The sequence below is a fragment of the Desmodus rotundus genome, chromosome 3 (genome assembly GCF_022682495.2).
Source record: "Desmodus rotundus isolate HL8 chromosome 3, HLdesRot8A.1, whole genome shotgun sequence".
Taxonomy (NCBI): domain Eukaryota; kingdom Metazoa; phylum Chordata; class Mammalia; order Chiroptera; family Phyllostomidae; genus Desmodus; species Desmodus rotundus.
The window spans coordinates 143,014,255-143,031,500 of record NC_071389.1 but is presented as its reverse complement, the minus strand read 5'-3'; the positions used below and the strand labels follow the sequence as shown (position 1 = coordinate 143,031,500).

The window sequence follows — 17,246 nt, the reverse complement described above, 5'->3', positions numbered from 1 at the left end:
AAATGGCTTGAATTTATCTACAACTCCAGCTCTACCTTGCTAATAAATACTGTTACTTTTTTTAAAACACAGAACCAGCTACTTTGGGAAGTGAAGAATGGAATCCTTGGGAAGAAGATGAAAAACAGGAGCAACAACACAGATTTAAAACTAGCCTTCAAATATTAAATAAATCCACGAAAGGGAAAACAGACTTCCAAGTGCAAATCTGGGGCAAAGCTGCCATTGGTGAGTTAATATGTGGAGCTAAGACATGTGAAAAGCATCACAAAATGTACTTTATTAATAGTAGATTCAATTTATTTTAATACACTTACAGCTTATTTTATCACTTGTTAAAATAATACATTTTTTCAGTATTTTATTTCTCCTTTTTGTTAGGCAATAGCTGTGTAAATACCTGCACACACATTCTATTTTTGGTCTTTAGCCAAGCACAAGTTGATTTGTTGATACAAAGAATGAATTGTGTAAGCATTATTTTCGTTAAATGCATATGTCAACTAAATTGTTATGAATCTATGTTTATTCATAATTGATACACAAGTATAAGTTGTGGCCACTGCCCTTGATGGCCAGACAAGTTTGGGGAACATTGAACTATGCAAAGTGAAACCAAGTTCTTTATTGATTTCTCAGAGCCTTTTGTAGGCCGATATTTGTTGTCAGTGTCCAAGAAGGGGATATAGTATGTAGCTGATTAAACTTGATTGCCCACAAAAGCATTTTCCTCTGAGTAGCCAACCATTCCAAGTTATGTATTATGCTCAATTAGAGAATGGAGCCTTCAATTCTTAGAAGAGTCAGAAAGAATTGAATTAGAAGGGGCTTTATTTGGCTTTTACATATGAGTTGGATTTATATGGACAGTAAGGGATATGGATAGAAAGTACCAGAGGAGAGGAAAGGAAACAGAGGGCAAAGCCTGGCCCATGAGTTTCATAAATTCGTTCACACCTGCATGCAAACATACATCCTTGGAGATTACTACTGACCTCTAAATTTTAGGAACCCAGAAGCAGGCCTCCAATCATCAATTTCTAACAATTTTTTCTTTGTAAAATCTTGAATATTAATTTCTGCTTTTAAATATTTCCCATTCTAGTTTTTAATTAAATCTACATCTTAACAAGTTGTAATATTTCTAGACGTTTCTCTTTTTAATCCAGTAAGCACAAAGTGACCGGATGAGTTTAGTCAAACTCTACTTTCATCAACCTGTTCCCCAGGCACAGTAATCATGTACCAGTTATAGACATTCCCGTTAAAAGGGAGAAAATGGAAGTAAAATTGAGTCACTGGTTCAAGCAATTTTGAAATCCAACCAGGCAAACTCGATTAGGTTTCCAGGCCTGGGGATCATCTGTGGCTCAGAGCTTTGCTTCTGGCCTTTCAGCTCTGCCTTTTGGAGTCATCCTTCCTTTTTCACGAAGGGTGGGATGTGTTTTCAGGTCAGTAGTTTTATAGTGTTTCCTGAAGGTAGCCTTCTTCACTTCGACCGCTCTCCGTCCCTGGTGGTCCAAGCCGCCAGTGTTTCTGCTGACAACATTCTCAAGAACCTTGTGCGTCTCCTGTGTGTGTCTGGGGGTTGCTGCGTTAGAAAAGAGCTCCTCCACAGCTCTTTCCTGGACAGTCCCATCTCTACTGCAGGCTTCTGCTAACATTCCTGAACAAGATCTATTGATTACACATCTAGTATCTTCAAAGAGCCCTCTCTATGACTAAATATGATCTTTTTAATCTTCTGGGGCACTGGCCAAAAGGATATCAAGTCACATCCTTGGCCTTCTTTCAAGAGCATGCTTTCCTGACAATGAATCTCCTAAATTTTCACATCTTTTGCAATTTGAATAGGCTGAGAATTTACCAAATCATCAAATACTATTTCTTTTTTACTTAACAGTTCTTCCCTCAATCTCGCTTTCTTTTTATGTGTTACTGTAATCAGCAAGAAGAAACCAGGCCACAGCTTTGACACTTTTCTTAGAAATCTCTTCAGCTAAATATCCAAGTATATTGTTTACAAATTCTGCTTTCCTCATCACTTCTGGACACAATTCAGCTAAGCTTTCTGCTGTTATACAGGAATGTGCCACTTAACAAAGGGATGCATTCTGAGAAATGTGTCATTGAGCAATTTTGTCCTTGTGCAAACACCACAGTCCTAAATGGTATATCCTGCTAGTGTAAAGTATATCCTGTACTTTTCTGTGACTAGTAGAACAGAAGCTTTGTTTACATCAGCGTCACGACAAGTACATGAGTAACGTATTGTCCTATGACTTTACAACATCGCTAGGCATAGGAATTTTTCTGCCCCATTGTAATCGTACCATATACTGCAGTCCATCATTGACTGCAATACCATTATGTGGTACATGATCATATAACAAGGATCCCCTTTTCTCCGTTTTCTAATAACATGTTACTCATTTCCTGAACCCTCACCAGCAGTGCTTTTAACATACATATTTCTACCAGCTTATGATGGAGGTATTCCTCAGGATGATACAGGTTTTTTCCTACTGTGCTCTGAATTTTCTTCTCCATCCTCACTAGCTGAGTCATTAACATCCATATATCTACCTGTAATTTGTTCAAGGCAATCTAATCTAGGCTTTTCTTTCCTCATACTCCTTAAAATTCTTTCAGCCTCTTTCCATACCTAATTCCAAAGCCGCTTCCAAATTTTAAATATTTGTTACATTGGTACCCCATTTCTAGGTACCCATGATCTATAACTACATAATCTGTAGTTTCCTATAGCTGCTATACCCTATTACCAAAAATTTAATGGCTTAAAACAACACAAATTTATTATCTTACATTTCTGAAGGCAGAAGACTAAAATGTGTCCACAAGGTTATATTCCTTTTGGAGGCTCTAGAGGAGAATCAGAATCTCTTACCGCTTCTCCAGGCGACCCACATTCCTTGACTCACTGTCCTGAGTCACTCTGAGCTCTGCTCCCATCTTCGCATCTCCTTCCCTCACTCTGGCCCTTCTGCCTCCCTCTTGTGAGGACCCTTGTGGTTACGAAGATTCCACTCAGATGATCCAGGATAATCGCCCCACCTGAGCATCCTTAATTTAAGCACATTGAGAAAGTCTCTTTTGCCATGTAACATAACACATTCACAGGTTCCTGATACTACATCCTTGGACCTTTCAGAGTCGGGGGCCACTGTTCAGCCAATTGCAGATAGAAGGCTTTACCTCATTGGGCAAGTCTTTAAACATGTTTGTGTGTGTATGTGTCCTTTAGTTCTGGGATGTCATGAGAATGAAACAAAACTCATCTTTCAGTGTAACTAAAATAGGGTTCCCAGATTTCTGCATGTGTGACATTGCGTTCCTCTACCCGGAGCTTCCATTCAAGTGAAACCATGTAAAACAGCAGAGGCTGCCCTTAGGGGAGAAGGTGCAATGGCACTTGTCTGCAAAAGGCTTCCAGCAGTGAGAGGTGTGTGTTCAGAGAAGGAGGTGATATCTCCATGACATATTGAATGGATACGTACATACTGGGCTTGTCTGATTATGTTTGGCACAAAATAGTGAATCCTCCCAGTTTGTTATAAAATAGAAATAGTTCTAATCACATGCAGCAGGTCCTCCTAACATCCTTTAATTCAAGTTGTTTTATGGTAATGTTGATGAGCTTCCACAGGAACTTAATTCCTCTCTATATCAATTAGTCTACAGTAAAATTGGTTTTGTTTTACACCCATCCACTTAAGAACATATCAAGGACGTTAAGTGAGGACTTACTGTAGTAATTTACATAGTACTACAGCACATTTCGGGATAAAATAGGTAGTAAAGGTCCAATGATGAATAGGCGTTTCTCAAATTCAGGGTAAGAGAGGTTATTGTCTGTCACCCACATTTTGCCCCACTTCACTCTGACAGCCTGTGAGTTCTGTCTGTCCTGCTCTAGCTGCCATGCCAATGATTCTGAGCTATCGCTTGGTAGCACTGCCTGCCAAGGGACCAAGATGAAAAAATTTTGGTTTCCTAATCAAATGATGTAAAAGAGCAGAACATAAGCTCATCCTACATGCCAGAGTAGACTAGACAACAAGTGTTTTTGTTTTTTTTAATCCCCAGGTTTGTATTTCTGGGAGCATATTTTTGAAGGCTCACTTGATCCCACTGATGTGACCGCTCAGTGGAGAGAAGGAAATGCAGTTACAGGAAGAACACACTACAGGTACTATTGTACGATGTTAACCTTTGCTGTGTTGCCATACAGTGTTTTATGCCAGTACTAGAAGAAAAATAAGAAGAATCTATATTTGTAGAAAATATTTCCACTTCAACTTGTAAAGAATACAGAAATAAGTCTCATGAATACATATTCATGGTTAAAGCTTATCTTGAACATTTTCTTATGTAATGTAGTACTCCTCTTTTTTGAATCGTGTCTGTTTCATTTTTATCTAAACATTTCTGATTACATGAAAAAATTCATGTTCCAAATTTTGTAACATTTATTTGTTGATAGGCATTTAACATTTCATATCTTGGATGAATAATATATAAACTTATTTTTCAGTTTTCCTCTTTCATGTAATAGTTTTGTTCACATATTTTTATAATAATATGTGGTATAAAAGCTCTTGGTATGAGTTTTAAAAGTTTTATTTATTAAAACATTTCATATATGGGTTCTATAATGATTTAATGGTATAAGTTACCATTTTACTGCAATATAAGAAATCTCTGTTTTACACTCAATAAAACCAAGGCATTGTTAAGACTTTATTGAGTGTTTACTTTTATAAAACTTTTCATTATGATGGCATATTTTCTAAATATTTTTAATAGGTAGAATTAAGATTTTATTTAGAAAACTTACAGTTTTATTATATGAAAGAATGCTGTTTCTATTAGATTTCACTTTTTTGTTGAAATAAAAAATAAAAATAATTATTTTAAATTGTTTATTTCATGTAAAATTATATTATTAGGGGGAAAAAAAGTGAACCAAAGGCTCTGTATTGTGTTAGGATTCCACTTCTGAGAGAAATCAAGAGGAAAAGTTATATTGTAGTTAATCTCAATTTTATTTGAATTTTTGCTGCATTTTTAATTTTTTACTTACTTTATACACACTTAGAAAGCAATTTTATTGCACGAATCTTTTCAAAGTAATAATTCTTGAAAAGTAGACAGGTTTTTCATATCATCATTGGTAATGATTATTTTTCCTTTCATCTCCAGGCTTCTAATGATAATTCCATCCAAGAGTTTATACATAGTCCTTAACTGACAATAGTTGGATTTCTGTATTTGAAAGTAAATGTGTATTCGTGTATATATAATATTTTGATATTTTAAAAGTAAATGTGTTATGAGTATTAGTGTAATAATTCTACCCACAATATATAGAATTTTCAGAAAATTCTTAAAAATTTATAGAAAAGTTAGTATATACTGTTACTATAATGATACTAAAGGATTTGAACAAACAGCATTAATTCCCAAAAGAAAATCTTCCCTTCTGAAATTTTTACCTGATATTTTATGTTAATGATCAAATAGCAATGCTATTTTCTCATAGGATTTAAGAGAACTGTGTATTCAAAGAAGTTAACTATTATGGCAGATTTTCTTAAACAACTTATTAAAATTTTAGGCTCATGAAAAGTAGTATTCCTAAATTATTTATCCAAAATTAATAAACATTTTTCTTTTCAAATTAAATTTGTTGGGGTGACTTTGGGTAGTAAGATCATAAAGGTTTCAGGTGCACATTTCTGTGACACATGATCTGTGTACTGCATTGTGTGCCCACCGCCGAAGTCACATCATCTTCCGTCACCGGAAATGGGGTGCCCTTTACCCCCTACTACCTTTCCTCTGGTGACCACCGCATGTTGCCTGTGTCTGTGAGTTTTCGCTTGTTTTCTTGTTTGCTCATTTGTTTTCAGTGTTCTATCCCACATGTGAGTGAAATCATATGGATAAGTTTTTCTGTCTGACTTATTTTCTCTAAATCAATATAAAATTGCAAGTTCTGAGTAGACTTGAACTACATGAGAACAAACTTAAATGTTTCAACACATTGATCCTTATTTGACCAAAAGTGAATCAGAAGTAATGGGTCATCTTGAAGAAATAAATGGAAAGAATTTCTAAGTACTATCAGGGTACTTGTAAATAAGTAATATATTTTGTTTAAATACATGTTTTAGTTTATAAGGAGCTTATATCATTTACTTTCAGCCTCACAACAATTCTGAGGCAGAAATAAAAATGATATCATTAGTGTTCCAGGGTTGATCAGGTTTATGAGTGCTAATTCTTACCGCCTCGTAGGCCCAAAGAACGTAACCAGAATACCAAGTCAATAACTAGAATGGAATAGAACTATCAGCCCACATGCTCACATTGACTTGACCAGCACATGCTTTCCTTATAGGCAGGCTGCAGTTGATACCCAGTCATTTGAGGCTTGTAGGATTAAATATGGAATCAAAATACGTCATTTAAGAATATGAAGTACTTCCAAACTCTGAGTGTTTCAGAAGGGACTAAATGACTCATTGTTCACAGTGGATCAGTAATATACAGTCTGACCTCAGCATGTGACTACATGTACAAGTGGGGCGCAGTGAGCTTCTGCGTGAGCCTCATGAAGCTGTCTCCTCTGGGCAGTGTCAGTGTGGCTGAGTTGGAAGAGCACGGCCTTTACAGCCGAGTATCTCAATTCAAATTCTAGCTTTACCTCTTATTAGCTGTCTGACCCTGGTCAAGTTTCTTACCCTCTCTGCACTTGAATGTCCTTAAGTTTAAAATAAGGCAAATAGTAGATTCTACATCACAGGCTTGTTCTGAAGCTTAAATGAATTAAAAGTTGTATATTGCTTAGAACAGTCTCTAGCACATAGTAATCACTACAGAAGTCTTGTGCTTATATTAGTTTTATTATTTTTACTGTTATTAAATTGGTACTACAACATCTCCCTCCCTTTCAGTTCTCCTTTTTCTATGTTTCCGTTATTGTCTAGTATCCATCACATACCTCCTCACCAATGCCTACTGATACATTCTTTTTTTTTATTTTGAGTGAACAATTTTTATTGAAACCCTCAAAGATTAAAGAGGACTAAATGGTGACTTTGGGTACCATGACAGAAAGTCTCATGTAACTGTACCATCATCTACAGGAATGAACAAACACAAATGTGACAAAATTCAAATTCTTGTGTAATTGCTGCAAATGAATGTAAACGAACTAATCATTCACTCACAACCTTTCAGTAACCATTTGAAACAGAAGGGAATCCACATGGCATAACAAAAGGTGCAAAACTCAATGAGATCAGTTTCTCAAACTTACTTTTACAGGATGCAGCATGCACTTGAAATGATTAAATGACTTAAGCTGATTTTGTATTGCAAACTGTTTTAATATCAGGTTAACTTCCATGTATGGTAGGTATTCAAAAAGACACAGCTTCTGAATTAGAGAGATCACTTAAATTAAAATGAGGAATTAAGTATTGTAATTAGGAAAAAGCTGAGGGGGGAGGGTGGTCGAAAGGAATCTTCAAGTACCAGTAAGTATAGAGAAACAATACTAATTTTAGTTCATTTTCCCCCTTACTGTGAAAACTATTATACCTTTCAAAGTAAAATACCTACATAGGATAACTTTAATAAGAAACATTCAAACCAGATCTTGGAAAAACATTAACCAAAAAATTTACTGGACCAATCATGTCTTAATTTGTCATTATTCAAACATTTTATTAAGTGTTTTCTGCTGCAGAGCCCAGGTCTCTCCCTTTTGGTCCCTGCAATGAGGAAACATTCAGTTAGCTGTGCTATTGAAATTGATATATTCTTTGTGTTAATATGTTCAAGTAGGTTACAAACTACCCTGGGATCCCTTCCGTCTCTTAAAGGAACTTTGCCCATCTCTATTTAGATCCATCTTATGTTGACCTACAGTTTGATTTTATTAGGCAACCTTACTTTTAATTTCTTAAGAGGAATCTTACTCCTGCTCATCATGGCCTTTGCTCACCGCTTGAAGACTGCCTTTAGAACCCTGTAATTTCCATACGCAGGCATATGTCTGTATGTCTGCTTCATTTTTTCTGTGTACATTGTTATATAGTTAAGATCATTGTGCAGATACTATACTGTTTCCTGCTTCTTCACAGAGGAGTGGCTAACATTTATTGAGCAGAAACACAATACTGATTGTGTTAAGCACTCTACAACCATTACCTCCTTTTATCCTTAGAACCCGTTGCTAACCTCCATCTAAATAAGTTCTACTGCCCATGCGTAATCTCATTCTCCTTATACACCCTTGGATCACAAGCTTTCCTGCTTCTCTGCCTTTGTTCATACTATATTTCCTGGAATACATTTCAACCTTTACCTTGCTCCCCTGATTCCCCTTTCACTTGAACTACCTTAGCAATTTTATTCTATATCACTTAATATAGCATTTAACATGTACTCTTATGATAGTGTTTATTGAACTGTAAAACACTGAACAGGTGTTTATAATCTATTACATGCTTATATAAAACAATAAATATATATATTATTTGAAAAATGGTTTATGCCTCAAAGTCATACCCTATAAATAATACGTTAGAACAATTATATCTGCTGTGGCTCAATGGATTGAGTGCCGGCCTGCAAACTGAAAAGTTGCGGATTCGATTCCTGGTCAGGACACATGCGTGTGTTGCAGGCCAGCTTCCCAGTTGGGGGTGTGCGAGGGAGAACCAATTGATGCTTCTCTTCCTGCCTTACGCACACCCTTCCCCTCTCTCTAAAAATAAAATAATAATAAAAAAATAAAACAATTACATCAAAGACAAGCATTAACAGATAAAGATACATCTTTTAGGGCATAAAGACTCATGGTATTACTAGATGCCCTTATGAACTACTCTGATAAAAATATTTTTAGGTACATTCATGTCTTAGGTAGTTAGAAATCAAAATGAAATATTATTAGGTAATTGTCAGTGTTATCCTTAGCAAAATGTTGTTTCATGTCTTTTTAAAAATAACATAAGTATGTATATGGTACTCTTTAAAATAGTTTGGGCATATGGGCTTAGTGGCAGATAACTAAGTTCATGTCCCATCCACGCCATTGCCTCTCTAGTGACTGCTACCTTTATACAAGTCACGTAACCTCTCTTGAGGTTACATTTTTCCTTCATAAAATTGACCTCGGGTGGGGAAGGACGGCTGGAAGAGTTCTCGCGCTGTAGGGATTATACTTGCCTATAATTCTAAATGAGAGTATTTATATACTACCCATAATAAATATTTTAAATCTATCACAATTATCATCATCATTTCTAAAGCATGTTCTAGCTCCTTTGATTCTGCAGATTCTCTTAAATTACTAAATGACCCCTGGATCATTGGCCACCTGCAACGCTAGGTTCTCTCCAAGGCAAACTCAACACGTGCTTCTGATCCCTGTAGTTCATTATCATTGTAGAATAATGTCATAGAATTTATATAGTACATTTACACACAAGCAAAGTAGATATTTAGGTTTTCTGTTTAAACTAATACCTACTAACTCTAGTATTTGTTAAGCCTAATGTTGGGGGAACACCTTAAGCTCTGAAGTGAGACTGATTTTGATTCAAAACTCAGTGTTAACAGAGAACCCAGAAATAAACCCACGCCTATATGGTCAGTGACAAAGGAGACAAGAATATACAATGGGATATAGTCCCTTTAATAAACGGTATTGGGGAAACTGGAGATATACATGCAAAAGAATGAAACTGGATCACTTTCTTACATCATAGGCAAGAATAAACTCAAAAAAGACTTAAATACAAGACCGAAAACCATAAAACTCCTAGGAGAAAACATAGGCAGTAAACTCTTTGACATCACTCTTAGTAATATTTTTTTGGATGTGTCTCCTCAGACAAGGAAAACAAAAAAAATAAACAAATGGCACTACATCAAACTGAAGAGGTTTTGCACAGCAGAGGAAACCATTAACGAAACAAAAAGGCAGCCTAACAAGGGAAAAGATATTTGCCAATGATACATCTGATAAGGGTTTGACATCCAAAATTTATAAAGAACTCATTCAACTTAATACCAGGAAAAAACCTCAAACCCCACTTTGATTAAATATGGGCAGAGGACCTGAATAGACATTTCTCCAAAGAGGACGTACAGATTGCCAGTAGACATATGAAATGATGCTCAATGTCACTAATCATCAGAGAAATGCAAACTCAAACCACAATGAGATATCACCTCGCACCTGCCAAAATGGCCATCATCAGTAAGTCAACAAACAACAGGTGTAGGTCCAGATGTGGGGAAAAGGGAACCGTCGTGCACTGTGGGATTGCTGATTGGTGCAGCCATTATGAAGAACAGTATGCTTCTGGGTATTCTTCCAAAGAAATCCAATACACTAATTCAAAAGATATACCCATCCCTATGTTCATTGCAGCATTATTTACAATAGCTAAGATAAAGGAAGCATCCTAAATGTCCATCAATAGACAGCTGGATAAAGAAGTAGTACACATGTAAAATGGAATATTACTCGACCATAAAAATGACATTTTGCCATTTGCAACAACATGGGTGGACTAGAGGGCATTATGCTAAGTGAAATAAGTCAGACAGAAAAAGACAAATACCATATAATTTCCCTTATATGTGGAATCAAAAACTTATAGGGAGAACAGATTGATGATAGCCAGGTCGGTGGGAGGTTGGGGGGAAGTTTGAAAAAGGGGAAGGGATTAAGATGCACAAATTGTCAGTTATGAAAACAGTCACAGGGATGAAAAGTACAGCACAGGGAATAGAGTCAATAACATTGTGATAACTGTGGTTTCAGATGGGTACTAGACTTACTGGGGTGATCACTTCGTGTTATATAAATGTACGATCACTATATTGTACACCTGAAATTAGAAATAGACGAGGTCTGTCCAGAAAGTATCCAGCCATGCAGTATGAAAAATAGAGACATTTATTGAAGAAACATTGTACATAGGACAATGACACCTCAGTCCCCTTCAAAGTGGGCACCTTGGGACCTCACATAGTTCTCCCAGTTACCATCAGCTGTCCCATCATATTTTCCTGAATCTAAACAATGGTCTGAAATCTCTTCCCTTTCAAAGGTGATTTTAGTTTGGGGAAAAGCCAGAAGTCACAGGGCACCAAATCTGGGCCGTAGTGGAGCTGAGTCACTTGGGTGATTTGAAGTTTCGCCAAGAAACACAGCACAAGACATGATGCATGAGCAGGCACATTGTGATGAAGCCGCCAGTCACCAGCTACCCATAGTTACAGCCTCCTGAATCATCTGAATAGTTTCTGCAGAGGAATGTTAAGCTTAACGCAAAATTTGATGCAGATTTGTTGCTCTACTTGCTCAGTCATTTTGAATGCAACAGCCACACAGTACTCATGCTGACTCAACAGCATCTGCCGCCCCCACTGACTAGTACAGCGAAGTCGTCACTGTTCACGCATGTGCACTCCAGTCCACTCTCCCTGACTGCCAGATTACAGTGATGTCGTGCAAACCATTCTCTTTATATTAACAATGGTTGGACTTTTTCCAGACAGACATCATATGTCAATGGTAATTGAATTTTTTTTTTTTAATTTAGCCCTGGCTGGTGTAGCTCAGTGGATTGAATGTGGGCCTGCAAACCAAAGGTTTGCTGGTTCGATTCCCAGTCAGAGCACATGGCTGGGTTGTGGGCCAGGTCCCAGTGGGGGTCGCTCAAGAGGCAACCACACATTGATGTTTTTCTCCCTCTCTTTCTCCTTCCTTTCCCCTCTCAAAATAAATAAAATCTTTAAAAAAAAATTTTTTTTTAAACTCAGTGTTGCCATCACGGATTTAGCAACTTCAGCCTGATTTCCCAAATGCCAAACAAGGAACCAATGTAGTCTGGAGTTGTTGTGGGTGTTAAGTGATAACCTGTGCAAAGTGCCTGTGTATCGCATGTATAAAAGGCATTTAATAAAAGTTAGTCTTTATATTCTCAAGTTACAAGCAATAAAAATAGGATTTCAGGATATTTATACTAAAGATTAAAAGATTCTAGGAGGTTATAAAGAAATGTGTGAGCAGATTGTAAAGAATCCAGGACCATTGTTGACGCAGGTGCCGGCCTGCAGTGTCCACGGCATTATGGCTGAGAATAAGTCTGCCAAGACATGATCTGCTTAGGGAGGAAAGGTGGCTGAACTCTCAAAGGAGAAGGGCCAGGAGCCTGCTCCTCAATGGACTTTTATTGGGTTTATTTGCATAGGAATACAGGGCATATGGGTAAAGCTCATCAGTCATTGTCAGGCAGTAATGATCAAATAATAGGTAACATTCAAAGAACTATGAGGGCTCATTTAGAGTCAGGGTCAGATAGCTAAAGAGCCTTAAAACTTTGGGGGAACAAGCTCATTTCACACTTGGACCCTTATCATTTAAATTGAGGGTATTAGCAAAGCAGGTTTCACAGGATATTATGCATTCTTTCTTAGGCCTGATGCCCCCAGGGAACCTGTGCTTTCCAGCACAGGGTGGCACCAACTCCAGCATTGTTTCAGGCTTAGGTTGAGCAGGGGAAGTAAGGCAGCCAAGAGATTAGGAGACTTCTTGCAGACAGAATGAGGACTCAGGCTATGTCAAAGGTGAGGGGCGAGGATCCATTACCCCCTTTTTCTATAGCCCCCCAAGCCCTTCCCTGAGGGCCCCCTCATGACCATGGGTGTCTTAGGTCATCCCTCCCTTGAGGAATCTCACCTGTCATTGGGCAAGCACTCATTTGCTCGGGGCCAAGCAGGGTGAAGTAAAGGGGGCAGAGGCAGCACCCCTACCAGGGGGATAAGCTTTGTCTCCTTAGTGGCTTAGGGTCCCAAGGTCTGTCATTCAGCCTTAGCCGTGGTGGGTTACAGCTTCTGAAACCAGACGGGGCAGTTCCCAACATATTATGGCTAATTTTAAGGTAGAGTAAGTGGTATTTTTTTATGTTTAATGCATATTAGTTAAAAATATTTCAATGGTGTTGGTTGTTCTCCATAGCACATAAGATGAAAGAAAATATTAGTTATGAAACATGTCTATTTCTTGACAGTTTTTTAATACCTTAAAGAACAGAGAGAAATACAACAGATTCTCATTTACCAACCACACGGAACTAACACATTCCAGCTGTCACATTTACTTCAGATACTTAATTTTCCTCTTAAAAGAATGAAATACTTCCAGTAAAAGTGAAGCTCTTTTTGTGCTGTTGCCCCAGGCCCTTTTCCCTTCCTTCCTCCTCAGAGGCAGCCACTGTCCTGAATTTGGTGTGTATCTGCCCACTCAAGTTGCTGTGTTTGTGCCTATGTTAGATATATAAGCATAAGTTTTTCTGAATTTACTTAAAAATTTACACAATTATCATATTGTATGAGTGTTCTGCTACTTGCTTTTTTTTAATACTATCTTTTGGAGACTTACCCTTCATGGAATGTTTATAATGCCACCTTCCATTTCTTAATTTATGAACACTTGCCCATCCATTGATTCAGACATTCATTCAGATGGGCAGTATAATAGCAGCTCACACCATAAAGGGGGTGGGAGCTTCTGGCTTAACACCTTTCCAGTATGAACTACAGAGGGTTTCACTATATTCAACTGTGTTCCTTTGCTTAACGCTCAAATTCCATCCAGCACTTATTTTGAATGTGGTTTTAAAAAGGGGGAGGGGGTACCACATTTCTGGTTATCATCTGCAAGCTGATCTGTCTACAACCAAAGCTGGTTAATCCACAGCAAAGCCCCATCATCCAAATGTGTTCAAACGAATTTATGTTATAGAAATTACGTTTCCAGAAAAAGTATGGATTAAATCTCCCTGTAGATTTTACATGAAATGATTAGAAACTCATGGTGCCAAGTATCTCCATTCTCTTCTTTGTTTGTCTCTTGTTCTGTTGTTTTGTTTTTGACAGCTTCATCACTGGTCCCGCTGTAGTCCCAGGGTCCTTCTCCATTGATGTAAATAATGTGGTACTCATTTTAAATGGAAGAGAGAAAGCAAAGGTCTTTTTTGCCACCCAGTGGTTACTTTATGTACAAAATTTAGTACAAACTCAAAAAATCCAGCATGTTGCTGTTGTTTTGCTTGGAAATGAACATTGTAACAATGAGTGGATCAAGCAGTTCCTCAAAAGAAATGGAGGCTTTGTGGAGCTGCTTTTCATAATATATGACAGCCCCTGGATTAATGACGTGGATGTTTTTCAGTGGCCTTTAGGAGTAGCAACGTAAGTACAAAACTATTGGACATGATTCTAGACTTTCGGACCTGAATTTCAAGATCAGGAAGATTGTGTTTTACATTTGCAATAACCGTAGTTCTTTTGAGATCATTGAGGCCAGGTACAATCTTTTCCATGGACAAAAATATGGTTTGGTCTCATGCTTCAGTAGTAGTAATGATGTTTTGAGAGTGTTTCAGCCTTTTGTGAAGAAGGCAGATGAGTTACCCTTTGGTGTTTCACAACTGCGAGGCATAAGATGAATTTTTAAATTCATCAGCAGTTCCATAAAGAGATGGTTAGCAGAGGATGGCAAACAGGATTTCTTAAAACAGTTTTTATAAAATCTCTATAATTAATACTGTAAAAAAAAAAATCCCTTCCTTAAAGGCAATATTAAGTCAGAAGCACACTGTGCCCTTGGCCTTGGAGCAAATAATATGATCAGATCTGCCACCAAGACTAGGTGAATTTATACAAATTTCTATTTTAAAAAGGAATTAATTAGTAACTAAGATTTCTCAATATGACATATGTAAGGCCTTTCTTTAAAATGAAAAACTTATTTTTAATCTTTCTGTTAATGGAGAATTTTTTTTTGTTACTATTAAGAGTAAGTTGGCTTTAAGAAGGATTGCCACTGTACGTGAACTTCCTGATGGCAGGGATTTTTGTCTCTTTTCGTTCACTACTTTATCTGCAGAGCCTAAGTTTTGTGTGAATGTAGCAGGTTATTTATATTTTTAAGGCCTTGAATTCAACCTGCCTTACGACTACAGGTGTATAATAAAAGTTGAATAATATAAAAAACAAGGCACTTTGGCACACAGTCTGTATAGCAATTTTGTAAAAGATGTCATTGTGAGAATCTTTTTTTTTTAAGTCAGTAGATTCCAGGACTTTTCCAAAGTAAGCATGGAAAAGTATAGTTTGGGGTTTAGAAAGTCATAATCTAGATCTCTTCTTCCTACGTCATCATGCTAAGATGTCGGGTTATGGGAATTTGGCCAATTCTGTTGTCACATATTACTAACTTGTATGTGCTTGTTTTTCCAGATACAGGAATTTTCCTGTGGTGGAGGCAAGCTGGTCAATGCTGCACAATGAAAGGCCCTACTTATGTAATTTCTTAGGAACTATTTATGAAAATTCATCCAGACAAGCACTAATGAACATTTTGAAACAAGATGAAATTGATAAGCTTTGTTGGGTTTCAGTAAGAGAACAGTAAGTTACTTGATTCATTCACTTTGTACTCCAGTCTGAGAGTTGCTTTACGTGGCAGCACGGGTTTCCAAAGAGATATTGTTAACTCCACTTTCGAGTGTATCCGTCCTTCCTCAGGAGATGGATCGGTAATTAAAGCTATGAAGAACTGGGGTTGTATACATTTAAAACAGGGAGAATCTCCTATAGCCGTAGTGCATCTTGAAGAAGAACACTAGTGACTGCAAATGCCAGTGGTTTGGGTTTGCTCAGTAATATTTGCTAGTTACACCTGACACACGGGAAATTGTGAATATGCCAGTGAGGTCTTACTTTCATCCTGAGATGTTCTGCAGGCCAGCTCAGTGTTCCATTAATGGCATGGAGTACTCCTCGCACCTCCAGGAGCCTGGCATCACCCTGAGGACAGGGGCCACTTACTATTCTTCTTCGAATCCCCAGGTCAATATAGGACCTTGCATAAAGTAGGCCAGGCTAAGAGGGGCAGTGGGTGGATGCAGGCACACGTGCATTGATTTAGTAGGGCTGGCTTTCTTCCATTTCTTTCTACGTGGAAATCATGAAACAGGTGTTCTTGAAGTGAAAGAAGAAATTTTGGAATTATTTTGTCTTTAAAAAATCAAATGCGGTTTTGTGTGTATGAAGCAGAGTCATCAGAGAACTAATGGCTAAAAAGTGTCCTTCTAGATCTAGAAATGTATTCATTGTAGCAGGTCCTCTCTTCTAGAAAATGTAACTCCCAACTCTGCTATTTGTGTAACCATATTATATCCATTCAGTCAACAAATATTTATCAAGCACCTGTCTGTGCCCCAAACTGTTTTAGCCATGGGGGATGCAGCAGCGAACGAAACAATCATAGTGCATGTCCTCTTAGAATTTAGATGCTTGTGGGAGGAGACAAACCAGTAAAATACATCATGTGTCAGAAGATGATAAATCTGTAAAAAAAAATTGAGCAGAAGAGCGAAGTAGAGCGGACCAGAGATCAGGGATGGAACACTTGCTGTTTGACAGTGGCCGGGGCAAGCACTGGTAAGAGGTTACATTTAAGCACAGGCACGGAGAAGGTGCAGGGGTGAGCCTTGTGTCTGTCTGGGAGAAGAGTGGTCCAGGCTGAGGGAAGGGCAAAGGTAAAGAGCCTAAGTCAGCAGAAGCATGCTTATGGTTGAGGAACAGCAAGGGACAGTGTGCCTGGCATGGAATGAGTGACGTAGGGTAAAATGACAACGCTTATTGTGGCAATAGCATTATTCCTGCAATTCTTCTCATAGCAATGGTCCAGGAGATCGTCAAGTAAGTGTCCTTGCTTCTCGTTGCTGCTCCCAGACCATCTCCCTTTTCCCTCCCTGAAGCCTCCAATTTTGAATCCCATGCCAGCAGACAAAACCATCCATTCCTCCTCTTCTCTGAAGTCATACTCTGACCCTGAAGGGTATATCTCCTGAATTCTTTGAAGAATTTCCTTCCTGGCACTCTCCCTCTCTGACGGAGAGTGATTCTCACTTTGCTGATCCAGATCTACATAGATGGTGCTTCCATCACCTTCGTCCTGCAGTTCCTTTACCTCCTCTCCTCCATGAGCTGGTCGCCACTTGACCTCAGCTACTTACTGTCATGGTTGTTTTCTAGACCTTATTCATACACATACTGCTTCTCCTCCATGATCTCAAGTTCCAGCATCTCTCTCTGTAACCACCATTTCCTGTAATTTCCTG

At 37.9% G+C, this 17,246-nt stretch overlaps 1 protein-coding gene across 3 annotated transcripts in view; it reads left to right on the top strand.

The window, feature by feature from the left end:
- RXYLT1 (ribitol xylosyltransferase 1) overlaps window positions 1-17,246 on the top strand; it is a 33,503-nt gene that overhangs the window by 1,146 nt on the left and 15,111 nt on the right. For all 3 annotated transcript variants that reach the window (XM_053921215.1, XM_053921216.2, XM_053921217.1), the window contains exons 2-5: window positions 73-228; window positions 4,108-4,210; window positions 13,993-14,307; window positions 15,358-15,528. In XM_053921215.1, the coding sequence (XP_053777190.1) occupies window positions 73-228; window positions 4,108-4,210; window positions 13,993-14,307; window positions 15,358-15,528 (745 nt within the window). The remainder of the gene's footprint in view (window positions 1-72; window positions 229-4,107; window positions 4,211-13,992; window positions 14,308-15,357; window positions 15,529-17,246) is intronic.